This window comes from Cloeon dipterum, chromosome 3, assembly GCF_949628265.1.
Source record: "Cloeon dipterum chromosome 3, ieCloDipt1.1, whole genome shotgun sequence".
Classification (NCBI taxonomy): domain Eukaryota; kingdom Metazoa; phylum Arthropoda; class Insecta; order Ephemeroptera; family Baetidae; genus Cloeon; species Cloeon dipterum.
In genome coordinates, this window is record NC_088788.1 from 13,289,587 (window position 1) to 13,302,773 (window position 13,187).

General features: G+C 38.3%; 1 protein-coding gene across 1 annotated transcript; it reads left to right on the forward strand.

Annotated features, from left to right (window-relative positions):
• The first annotated feature begins 7,885 nt into the window (after positions 1 to 7,885).
• On the forward strand, positions 7,886 to 11,966 carry Obp73a (Odorant-binding protein 73a). Its single transcript, XM_065485359.1, has 7 exons — positions 7,886 to 8,035; positions 9,588 to 9,711; positions 10,545 to 10,651; positions 10,710 to 10,745; positions 10,925 to 11,072; positions 11,391 to 11,455; positions 11,514 to 11,966. The coding sequence occupies exons 1-7, from the start codon at positions 7,970 to 7,972 to the stop codon at positions 11,529 to 11,531; spliced, it is 564 nt and encodes a 187-aa protein (XP_065341431.1). The 5' UTR covers positions 7,886 to 7,969; the 3' UTR covers positions 11,532 to 11,966.
• Positions 11,967 to 13,187: the final 1,221 nt, after the last annotated feature.

Consider the following 13,187-nt stretch of genomic DNA (forward strand, 5'->3'; position numbering starts at 1 on the left):
AATTTGTTCCATTGCTCAGGCTTGGTCGTTTAGTTTGCTTTAGGGACGCAACAAATGCCGTCCGCGGGGAAATAACATGTTTTTTGCGTTGTTGATTTAATAAAGGGACCTTTTAACGATTTATTTACAGCACGCAGAGATGCGTGCAAAACTGTTTCGACTTTTCCTGGTGGGTGGCATTCCCTTTGCTATCTGCACTAGGTGATAACTTTGCGGAGGCGGGGTGCACGGCGTTGCCGGGTTGTTTGCTGCTGGGAATAACTGGCTCTGCGGTTGACTTTCCTTCTGGCATGTTTGCTGAATTATTATTATTATGAGAATTTGCGTTCAATAAGCAAATTCATGATTTTGGGAAATAACATAAAAATAAAAATCCGAGTATTCTGGTATTAATTTTTTCGGTGGTGCAGAATTCGTTTTTCCTATATATTTTCTTCTGCAAGATGCTCTCCGATATTTGGGCAGTGGTTCTCTGTATTTGGCTTTGATGTCGACGCCGGTTTGCTCTGGCAAGCCTACTTATCAGAGCTCTCAGCTTATTGATTTTAATACAAAAATCTCAGAGTCGCTCATAAAAAGAACATACCAACTGGAGTATGGCTTTGCAGGGTTTCGGAAATAAATTTGAATGAGAGATTTTGGAGGTGGCTTGTCTGATCTTGCAAAAGGTCAAAAGTTGGGCCTCTTGATTATTTTTTGGTATATACATTGACTTAAGTAAAACTGCGTTGTGTGGTATCATTTTGAAACTCACAAAGGTTAGTATGAGTTGTGCAAATTCTGACCGATCTCATTTCCTCTTTTGGAGATTTTGATAGGCAAATTTATATAAAAATTAGAACGGAATATTGCTAAGTTATTTTCAATCATTTTAACTGGACTTTAACTGTGTTTAAAGATTCTGACTATCAAAAAATGTGTATGCATTATATCCTTCTTCAGACGCCGTGGGAATGAATGGCGTAGGTTATTAGCTCACCGCTCCAGTATCCATATTTTTGTTATGTTAATAGGGTTTTTAACATTTTCTGCAGTATAACCTGCGCTTCGTTATAGCTCGTTGTTTGGGAGAGCTATAAAATTACACGAGAAAAGATTAAGCTTGTCCCAATTTGGCTTTATACCTGCACCTGGATTTTCTGGTAGCACCACCACAGTAGTCGACCGTGTCGAAAAATTAATCTTTTAATGCTAAATTAAAACTTAGAGGAAATGCGGCGAGAGAGAGCCGGCGCTTATCAGTGAATCTTCTGGGTTCGCGGCGCTTCAGCCGGTGAACGTGCTTACTTGTTACACTCTCACCGAGATTTTCGCCTGCAAGTTATTCAATTTGAACAAACTTCCTTGTAAAATAGTAAACTATCAAGCCCTGTGAGAATCCCGGAATAGGAAAATGTTTATGATTACTGCGACCAGTTTTGTTTAGAAACAATGCTCACCGTGACATAATTGATATTTATATTTTTCTTGTCAAATTTAAAAGACTAAACCCTAAAAATTTTGAGCGTAATTTCCTCTTTTTTAATTGCCCAATTGGCTTTCTGGGCCCTATATGCTGGCACATAACAGTTAATCTGATTTGCATTCAAATTTAAGATTATGAATATGAATTTTTGCTAAGTAATAGTACATCAAAGTGCAGCTAGCTTGCGTTTTCCATTTGACGAAGAACATGTGCTGAAGACGTGACATTGATTGCTGTACATTTAAAGTAGGTCATAAAAAGGCAAACTCTGGCGTCAGCGTCCCATCTGCGGTGCACTGTGTTTGCGAAAGTTTATTCCACAAAATTGCTGATTTTCCCTGCAAAACCTTTGCTGAAATGCGTTGAAATCATCTAGATGCATTTATTTAACTTTAGATGAACCTGACATCAACGGTTTTAATCACATTTCCGCTGCAGACTGTTTGGTATGTTGTGCTTTCATGCTAATTGCGGCAGAGCAAAATAGACGCTAGAGAGATGTTTCGCAACAAGCCATTACTGCTTGAGGTTTGATTCATGCATTTTGTACATTTATAGGTATGCCACGTGCGTGACCTGACACTTGCGATGGTTGAACTAGAGGACAACAGTACCTCCATCACGAACCGCATTACAGCTCACGGCAAATAGTGAGCTAGTCGATAGAGCATTTGGAGCGAACAATCAATGATATGGAGAGCCGGAACTTTGGTTTTGTGGACAAAACATTAATGTATTCCAATTTGGTTTATTATTGCAACTTTTCCCATGAAAAAATATTTTTTTAATTATACCAGCCAGCCTACAAATGTTTTTACAAAAAACTCAGATTATTTCCAAAAAATAATAATATGATTTCGCTCTTAAATGCAGCAAATCCAAATTCAATGTTAGAAGAACATTTACGAGGCATAATTTAGACTAATTTAACTAATAGTCTTGATTAGAGCTTCCTCGCATTAAAAAATTCAAATCCGTCATTAAAAAACAAATAGTGTAACAATAAATATACGTTAAAAATCTGTTTTCCAGTTCAGTGTTATCGCCTGTAGTACAAACTCCCGCTAAATTTGTGTCGTAAGTGAAGAATTTTTGAGGAACAGTTCTTCAAGAGTTATTGAACTAATTTCTCACCCGCTATTAAATGTAGATTTGGTTGATCTATGAAATCATTTTGTCTAAATACATATGGTTACGTTATTGGTGCAGAGTTGCCCTGCTGAATTATAATAAAGATTAATTTTAACCTAAAAAATTAAATTTATAAACTTTTGTCACATTATGTTCAAATACTACTTATCTCTAGAAAAATTACCTAATTAATTTTCAGTTTTTGGAAAACAATGCAATCCGTTTTTATTAAGCAAAGAAAAAAGTTCGTAAAAATTCATTAAAAAAGTCGAGAATCGAGAAATAGTTGATATGTATTGCAAAAATTTGATTTCTTTCGATTCGCCTCGTCAAATGATTGAACAAAAGTGCCAATTTTTTAAATGTTTACATTCAAAACCCCATAAGACTTCATACTGAGGTTTTGCTGGATTACTCACCGATGGCGCTAGATAGAAAAGAAAATAGTACTTTTAATTTCGGTCGGTCTGTTGGGTTTCCTTGTCAGTGCGTACTCGGTGTGTCTCAGCATTTCTACCAGCCAGTGCTCTTTCGGCTCCAGTGGCTCGTTTTGCAAAAGTGAAAATAATGGCTGCGATAAGGGGATAATAGAATGAAAGAGACTCAAGGCGAAGCGCGCGCTAACTCGTTTATGGGACGCTCTCTTCCTTCCACCAGCACAACAAACGTGAATTGCGGACGCCATGCACTTGGAAGTCTCTTCAACGAAGACACTAACTATCCGCGCCGAGAAAGAAAGATGGGAGTCATTTTCACATTTTATTCGCATTTTTATCAGCGGTTCGATCGACTTGATATCCCCCGGATCACGTGATTCGCGGGAAAATTAGGTGACGTCATAGGTCAAAGGGACGAACGGAATTCGCATCAGACAGATCGATCGATTTGCGTTACGGCTGGTATGTGCGCTCAAAGTCAAACTTATGATATTTAAAAAGTGATCATCGCTCCTGTAATTTAAAATAGACGTAGTCATAATACCTGTAAGAATCACCTTTTGCTAAAAGAAACATTACACGATTTTGGTCCTCTGGGCCGGATCACTCTTTTTCATTTAGAGGGAAACTAGCCAGAAAATAAAGAATATAATTATTTTATCCGATATAGTAGTAAGTCATTGCACAAGTTTTTATAGCTATCCAAATTATTTCAATGCTCTCTGTACAGTCATGGAAAAATTACTGATTTTATCTGGAGACTTATTTTCCTAAAATAGCATTATAAATTTTAAGTTCCGTATTCCATTACACTCCCTTGCTTTCGAATGGCTGCAACCCTAATGTCTCCCTGACTCAAACGGGCGTCTGCTTAAAAAAGTGACGTGCGCTCAGAAATGCAAGACCTCAACGAAGCCAAATCAACTTATCCAGAAGCAACAGGCTCATCCGTCCAAGTGGCCATCGGAGTTTGTCCCGAACAGACAATGCATCCACTCATCATCTCGCCTCAATATATACAGCCAAAAAGCATGCGGCGCTCCAACCTCGGCCTCGCAAATTAACGTACATTGATGTTAATAGCCTAAATTCGGTGCTGCTAATTTCGTTGAGGTGTTGACCTAGTGTTGTGCCCCAAAATATTAGGTGGAAATTTCAAGAACTATACAGACCTATGATACAAGGGCTCAAAGATTGCGATTTTTTGTGATTTATTTTTAAAATTGAAATTTTTTATAAAGGTTCTGGTTTTGTTTGCTCTGGTTGATTTTGAGATACATTAAAAATTTTGATTTCTAAAATAGTTTTATGACATACTGAAGAATATGTGATTGCTTTATAGCTGTATAATATCTTTTTGTGAAGTCGCAAATATGAAATTGTGAACGACGGTTTTTAATATTGTACAATACCATACATTATTCATTCAATTTTTAAAACACCTTCAACATATGTTGTTTCCTCCGCTTTTAGTATAGTAACAAATCAGCAGTTATTTTCTGACTCAATTTTATACCTGCCGCGCAGAGACACTGATTTTTCTACAGAATTTAGACAGAAAAATCTTCACCAATCGATTTCTGTTAAATTTAAACCTGTTTTTCTGCGTCAATGTTCTAATTTGACGGAATGGTCTCGCAAGTGAGAGTCTGTCTGGCTGGTCAAGCGTGCGTTGTTTATGTCATGCGAGCCGGGAAGAGATTGTGCCACCAAATAAATGATGCGTTTTTGCGACCAGTGTCACGCGCGCGCAGATTTTCCAACGGGCAGACCGCAGGTTTTTTGTACTGAATAATTTAGCATTTGGCAGCCCTACTTCGTGCACGAAAGTAAGCTTGCACTGAGCACACAGCCGCAACCATTCACAAAATACACTTGAAACAAAAATATGCCCGTGTGTTTATGTAGGCCACGTTTTCCAAATTACCTTAGCTATCGTATTTGCAATGCACACACGTTTGCCGTAAAACAAAGCAACTTCTCTCTTTTCTTTTTTAATTCACATAAATTAGCTTTCCCCAAAAATATGCAAAATTTTAGTATCAGAGAGAGCAAACTTCTTAAATGAGATGGAGATATTTTATTTTTTATTTTGCTGCGCATAATTTTCGTTTGCTAGGGAGAGGAAAATGTGAATCAAATGACCAGAAATAATGTGTCTTCCTTTCTTGTTAAAATATTTTATAACTATACAACAATTGTTATGTGAAATTTTTATTCTCTTTATTCTCTTCTTGTATTTATCTCAATTTGCCAGGTGAAAATAGCTCCAATGATGCTTTGATGCAGAGGAAATTCCATTTTACACACTTCCTTGCCTCCGACACAACAATAGAGACGGAAAATGAGCGATTTATGAGATGTGAAAGTCCGCCGCAATGAATATTCATTATTTTCGCATTGTCACGCATGCAAATGTCACCGACAGGCGCAAGAAGGCACCATCACTCATTCTCACAAGCAACCCAGTGAAAATGCGCACCAATTGAACAGCGGGCATAGCGAATAAAAGACTCGTCACCTCTGACCTACACCGAAAATCGATGGACGTGCTTGTCGTTTTTTCTCCCCCATCCCCCGTTAAATTGAGATGATCGTTGCTCGGGAGCAAATATTGGTTTAAGCTCTGATAAAAGGTCTCCGCGTTCGTTTCGCACAGGAAAACGAAGGATCAATTTTTGACGAGCGAAAGATGCTGCACCAGAGTGTCTCTTTGCAGCTTGTTATTCTTCTCTGACGTTGACAAATTGACTTCCAGCCCTGGCAGGTGCGGGAAATACATCAATGCCAAGATGAAACTAGGATGAGGAAATGGAGATGTTTATTTTATATGGTTTTGCTGTTCCCAGTGCTTGTTTTCGATAAATTTAAAATAAAAAATACGCGTTTTTCGGTTTTTAGATAGTTAAAAACTAAGACGCACCATTCGGCTCCGCTTGACCTAGAGGGTATTATTTATAATGGCGGGAATTAAAATCATGACAAGTTCATACGTGCCATGGGACTTCTTATGAAGGTTTTCAAAATTATAAAGTCAAATGTTTATGGCCACGTTATTAGACACGAATGCATTCTTTACATTGAATTGAAATGCCAGACATTTTCCTCAAAGCTTTAAGTTACGGTACTTAAGTAGAACATATTTTTTTTAATTTAAAGTTGGCAATCTTTTTAATATCAGTTTATGGTGCAAACAATGGAAATTAATTATTTGCGAGTTCAACTTGCATGCCAGTTTATAAAAACACCAAGTAGATGCGATGTCAAGCTTGAAATCTTTTTCGCAGTCACAGCCAAGCGCAGTCCTTCAGTCTCGCGTGTTAAGTTGCTTAACACGCGATTTCAAAACTTTGCATCCACGCTGGTGCAGAATTTATTCCATTCGGCTAAATATCGTCTACGTGGAGCAGCGGACAGACGCAGCAGGAACGGAAACAATGGAAGTTGAAGCGAGCTGCGGATGACACGTCGTCATCGCGGGCCTCGCTCGCAGCGCAGCAGACGATTGGCAGCCGGTTTATTTCTGGATTCGCGAGCTTTGAACGGACCGCGGCGCCGCCAACGCGCCAGACCTTGCCATTCACGCGTTGTCACGCATGACCCAATGCAATGCAAAATACACACGGGCACAACACGTGCTTTTTGTATGCGGTACAGCTCAAAGCGACCGAGTCAAAGAGTTGAAAGTTGATTTCAAAGGATGCGACACAGCGCCGTTGCAAAAGCGTTTTGACTCTTCAAAAGCGTCTGCTCTCCGTTTAAGTGCTGCGATGAACAGTTTGTGAGCCGACTGAAAATGAAAAACGCGAGGAGTCGAGTGTTCTTTGTCGACGCTTTTCACTCATGCCATTTTTAGAGCTTAAAACTTTGACAAATAAGATTTTTTAATAAAATAATAGAATGCTTTAGCTCTTAGACTTTTCATTTTAATGCTGCACGGAATGAGCTTGTATTTTTGTCTTTGGGCCAATTTCTCAAAATCAATGGTTCAAACTAAACGCGTAGAGCGGAATGTCATACAGACAAATATTTATAGGTGACAGCTTTGCATAATAAATTTACAATGTCACAAAACAGTCAACCACTCGAAAAAATTACACACTAAAATTTAAGCTTATTAGGATAATTGTAAGTTTTTTACCTCTGCTCAGGGTGTCGACAATGCCTATGCCTATTTCAAACCATAAATTACTAATTAAGATGTCTTTTGGCCAGTAAAAAGAATTAATCTGATGAATACAAATCAGCGAGACGTTAATAAAAGTTCTTTTATTGGAATTTTATGGATTTTCTCCTTAGTTAACATATTTTTTATATATTGCATGACACGACTCACTGATCAGTGAAGCATTCACTGGATTGCGTAGCCAAGTCTCGTACCAAGTCACGGGACCAGAAATACTCTTTTTGAATTGAGTTTTGAGGTTAAATGCAAAAACCGAAATAGGTTAATACGTTTATGACGCGACACTCTCACGACAGTTTTGCTTGTGGTAGACCACTCAATCAGCGCAGTCAGTGCCAGCACCGACTGCTTTTGTTTCTAGAATAAAGTGTCATTGCGCAACGAGCACGCACGTATTTGGATTTCTCAAAGCTATACGTGACAACGCGTATTCGATATTATGCATCCATCGCACAGATTCCAAAGTTGAACGCCCTTTGAGAAAAGCGAGAGTGAAGCACCGCGAAAAACAAACACACGCGTGTCATACATATATTTATGAATCTGCTTGATCAGTGATTTCACTTTGACTGACTTTTGAAAGCAGAAACGCTGCTTCTGAATTTCGAGATGAGTAGAAAATTTCGAGTGGGGACGTCCGGCCCCCGGAGGGATCGGTAGGAAGGTGCCACCACCTCTCTGCTCTCACCTTGTGCGAATGAGGCCACTTGCACTCGTCGAACCTGCGCTCAGTGTTCGTCAGGTGCTGAGATGAAGCAGCTGTTGTTTTTCGCCCTGCTCGTGGCCTGCGCCGCCGCGGCCTCTACTTTCAATCAGGTACGTATTTATATACTTGAAATTGTGCACACAGCATGAAGGTGCAAAAGTGATTGTTTTCTTTCACTCTAATGCGATTTCTATTTAAATGCGACGCTCCAATTAGTGCTTGTACACCGATTTCTTCCCAAAGCAAATTTATTTTAATCGACTTTCCTTGCAATCGAAAGTGCATGATGTTTGATTTGCACTTTATTGGCGAAAGTAAAATGCAACTATCTTTGAATGAAATAAAAATTACAAATTACCCTGATAGTTTGGCAAATTCTAAATTACCTTTGGCTTTCGTAGATTTTTGATAGCCCGTGATAAAATGCTAATGGAAGTTTTTGGTTGTTTTTCCTTTGATGAACGCTAAACAATTCCACGAAAAATGAATTTACATCGATTTTAAGGAATTGCTATTTTTCAGTTGTCACAAATAACTAATTCAAACTGTGTTTGCATGCTGCATGCCACAAAAACAATGAATTATTTTGCAATACTAAGCACGTACTTTCTGTTTGAACGTAGAGAGGATGCACGGGATGTACTCAATAAAAGTTTACGCTCACAAAGCATTACATCGGACAAGATTTATAGTGCTGTTATGTCAGCAGGCTCAGGGCTGATGAGCAGATCGTAATCGAGTTACATTGCATAAGCAATTATATGCAACTAACGCTCACTTTCTCCACACGCAAAGCAATATAATCTCTTCTCTAGCATCGTTCAGAGCAGAGTTACCGGTGCTCTAGGGTTGCCCTTTCGGCGGCGACACGCACGAAAATTAATAAACCCGACCAGAGAGGAAATTGCTAATCATGCGTGAGGCTGCGGATAGCTCCGTCGTTTATCGCTGTTTTTACGATTCGCTGTAGGTAATTGCGGTCAAGAAAGAGACGTCGTCGATCATTAAAAGTGAAAGGCCGGTAGAAAAATTTAGCCCGCTTTTTCGAGCAATTTACGAGAGCAGAGAAATAAACCAGTTTTTGTCAGTGGAAGCGAGACGTTGCACACGAAACGTTTCCAGCTCTTGATGCTAAAAATCACGTCTCTCCTAAGACCAGAAATGCAAGGGCGTTTGAATCTCGGCCAAGCGTGTAATTGAAGAGCTGGAGAATAGCGACTTAATTACGATAAATTTTTGAAATTCATATTCTGGGACAAGGCTTGAATTCATTTCATCTCAAATATGTGTGAATGACAATGAATAATAAACATCCGTATAATCAAATATTTAAAAATCCAAGCCAAATCCCCAACAAACGTGTTATCCGACCAGTTATGACTTGTAACTTTCAATTTGAACATTTATTTCATTTAAAGAAATCAAAATAATCTAACAATGAATAGAACAAAAACAGAAACAATCTTAAATCTTGACTTAAAAGCGCTTAGATTACATTTTATTTCATGGAGGACCGTTATAAGAAATTTGGGTTATTGGAACCGTTGGAACCAAATCAATATAATGGATATCTTTAATCACCGGCATTTCGGAGCGGTTCTGTTGCTCTGCTATTTCTGCGACTGCAATATTTTCTCATGCTTCACTTCACATTATTTACAGCTGTCACTGCGCAAAAATCAGTCAAAAGCATCTCCTCGCTGCAAAGCTCCAGCTGTTTCGCCACAGAGAGTAGAAAAAGTCATCAACCAATGTCAAGACGAGGTTAAATTAGCCATCATCCAGGGTAAGAGACATTTATATTTCCCCAGCTGCACTAGCGCATGTGCTGTTATTTTGAAAATGTGTTTCCTTGTGACTCTGCAAAAGAAACGGGAAGACTAATTTCCTCCTTGCAGCCCTATAAAACATATTTTCCTTTTCCTCAATCAAATTGAACCACACGTGCAGACGGAAGCCACATACTACTCAACATGCCATAAAAATTGATCTCATTTTTTACTTTTTGCCTGCGCTTTGGAGCATATTTGAAAACTGCAACTTGAATCTTTATACTTGTTTATTCTTGCAGTCAATACATACAACATTAAAAGAAATTAATGCATGAAAAGGCAAATCTAGTTAGCATAGTATTGAAAAAACGAAAATATCACATAGGCTATAATTTCTCGCCGCACAATCGGGATCACAATCCATTTAAGTATTAGAAAAGGTGGGAAAACGTATTTTATAATATCTATACAAAAAGATACTGTGTACAAAAGTGTATTTTATTATTCATATCAAACATGGCTCAACACACAAAATCGTAGATCGTTTCTAATTTATAAAAAGCGTTTAAAATTAAAAGCAAAAGTTGAGTTCTATTGAACCTGCTCTGAATAGGAAAAGAGGTTGAACAGAGCAGAGCCTGCAGATTGCTTGCTAGAGCTGCAGACATATTTTTTCACTTCATCTTGAGAATTTTATATTAACTTAAGAAAATAATTTAACAAGCCATTTACTGGTGAACATTGAGTTCGTAAATTTAAAAAGAGCTGCAGGGGTGCGAGAGATGGATAAAATTTACGAGACTCTCTTACTCTCCATCTCATCTACTTTGATTTAATTTTCTCGCAGAGGCGCTGGACAGCCTGCAAAACGTGAAGGAAGAAGAGAAGCTGCAGCACGGCATTCAGCGATTCAAAAGGCAGACTTTCTCCGACGACGAGAAGAAGATTGCAGGGGTAAGCCGTGGAAAAGTGTGCAAACCTCTGACATTCGCGATTCTCTTATATTTTTCAGTGCTTGCTGCAGTGCGTCTACAGGCAAGTGAAAGCGGTGAGTCTTTGGCTTAATCATTTTTTCGATCCATAGTTCATGTGGGTGCTGCTGAGAGCAAAAATGCGTGCGTTCAAAAGCCGCAAGTGCATGAAGCAGCAGCGATGCGGGGAGAGTCAAAAACCCAAATCACTTCACTTCCGACTTTATCAGATGTTTGATACGATCGCTTTCCGCAGGTCGATCAACTCGGTTTCCCTGAAGCTCAGGGGCTCATAAAGCTGTACACCGAAGGCGGGGACGACGAGGAGTATAGCAACGCCACTTCAAGGGCCGTGCACGCGTGTTTGGCCATCTCTAGCAGGGTGATCGCGGAAAAATACCAAGGTATTTTAACATGTTATTGGATATGAATTTAAAATCAAGAAACAGTCAGGTCCATTTGAGATAAGGAATTTTTAAATCAAACTGTTCATCTTTTTCATTTGTAAATTCTTTACAAAAACTAAAAATCTTTCTCATCAAAATTTTGCTGCAATTTTTTTAATTTGTACAATAAATTCTTCAGGAGTTTAAATAGACAACAGAACTCGTTGTCAATTCAGCATAGTATGCTTTATCAAAATAATTTAAATTCACTTGCCGTTTGTGATCCACACCTTGCTAGTGACAGGAAATATTGAAAGATAAATTATTTAATTTCAGAACCTGGTCTTGCCTGCAACGTTGCTTACGACGTCTTTGAATGTGTGACCAACGAAGTTGCCAAGGTGATAAAAAGATTGATGACCCTTATATAAATGTTTTCTAACGAGTGAATGTTTCCAGTACTGCGGGAAGATTTGAGCCCCGAAAATCACATATCATCCAGCACATTATAGGATTAGAGCAACAAGGATCCTGCGATTCATCTCCAACTCTCACTTTAATTTGATCCACCTGTTATTTTCTGTATAGCATCATCTGTGTTTTAATACTCTTGAATATACGTTTATATGTATTTATTAAATTGACTCATATGTAAAATAATTTGAAGTAAATTTTCGCTTCCAATAGCCTCATATATGTCAGATCACTATAATTTGGAAGAAAGTTTCTCTCTGATATGTGTTATTATCATTACTAAGGTATCTCTATTGTATGTGTTCATTGGATATTCAATCGATCATATAAATTCGAACAGTTGTTGATTCGTTAATTTTTGTATAGAAATAAAACGAAAGATTCAAGTGATATCACTGCACTGTTTTTAGCATGAAAGTAATTTTTACTGTGTTTTGCCCCATACAAAACGTCAACAAAATAACAAAAATGTCATTTTAATTGTCACTTATGACGTGTAGAAGGCCCAGCAAAATTGTCAAGGGCTATGAGAAAAAATGTATAGAGGCAATGGCAGTTTTTAATTAAAAACACTCGCTCGCTTACAAACATTTTTCTTTCCACACACAAAATTACTCTCACACACGTTGCGCCATGCATATTTTAACACCAAGCTAGAGCACGCGCGGAAAGGTTGATTTTAATTAAAGGGAATTCCGTGAACAATGCGTGTGATGCATGCAAAATTTACCTCGCTCATTTTCAATTGTTTAGCACATTGGTATTTCAAAGGGCTTCACTTTTGAACATATTTACAAATAGCCTCATAGTGAAATATATATGCTGCTGTTTTACATATATACATTTTTGTTTGTTTTACTCATGAAAGCAAATAATTGCTTTAACAAAAAAAACATGCTGTTGCAAGAGAGGATTGATATTTCTTCTCGTCCTCTCAAGTTGGACTCTCCCTGTGATGGGTATAGCGATAAATGCTTCAAATTTGTTTCCTGCGTGCAAGTAGCTTTGGAAGCGCCTTCAGTGAGATTTGGGTTTTGTTCTTCCTGCTACTGTTGTTGTTGCCGGCGATGTTTGCACATCCAGACAGCTAACACTGCCGGCTGCTGCAGATTCCCATCTCACTCGACTCCAAACAGCTTGCCAAGGAAAATATATGTGAGTCGGAGGTCGTATTAAGTCGAGCAGGAAAATGCTTGTTTTCTGCCCTTATCGTAGGACACAAAGCAAAATCCTTTCAGCGGACATGGAAGCAGGTGCCACGCACGTGGGCGCGCACAAAGCCAAAGAAAGGTCAGAATTTGAACGACGACATGTTGCGCAGTTATTCAATATTTATCAAAGGCTTTCACGGCTTTCACAAACAGCATCTCTGGTTACGGATATTCTCCAGCTTATCCAACTTTCAGAACTGAAGCTCATCCAGTTAAATAAAAATGAGGCTCTTTAATGTGATATCATCACATTAATTTCAAAGCGGGACGTAACAACGTAACACGTTGACATATATGTAAAAAATTTACCTTCATAACTTTTTCCTTTTCACCGCGATAAACTTAAAAAATAACTACTGCCAAATGAATGAGCTGATTTAAGCAAAAATTAAAATATCAACACAGTTAGAAATGCAATACACCATTGACGGAAAATTTCTATCAAGAA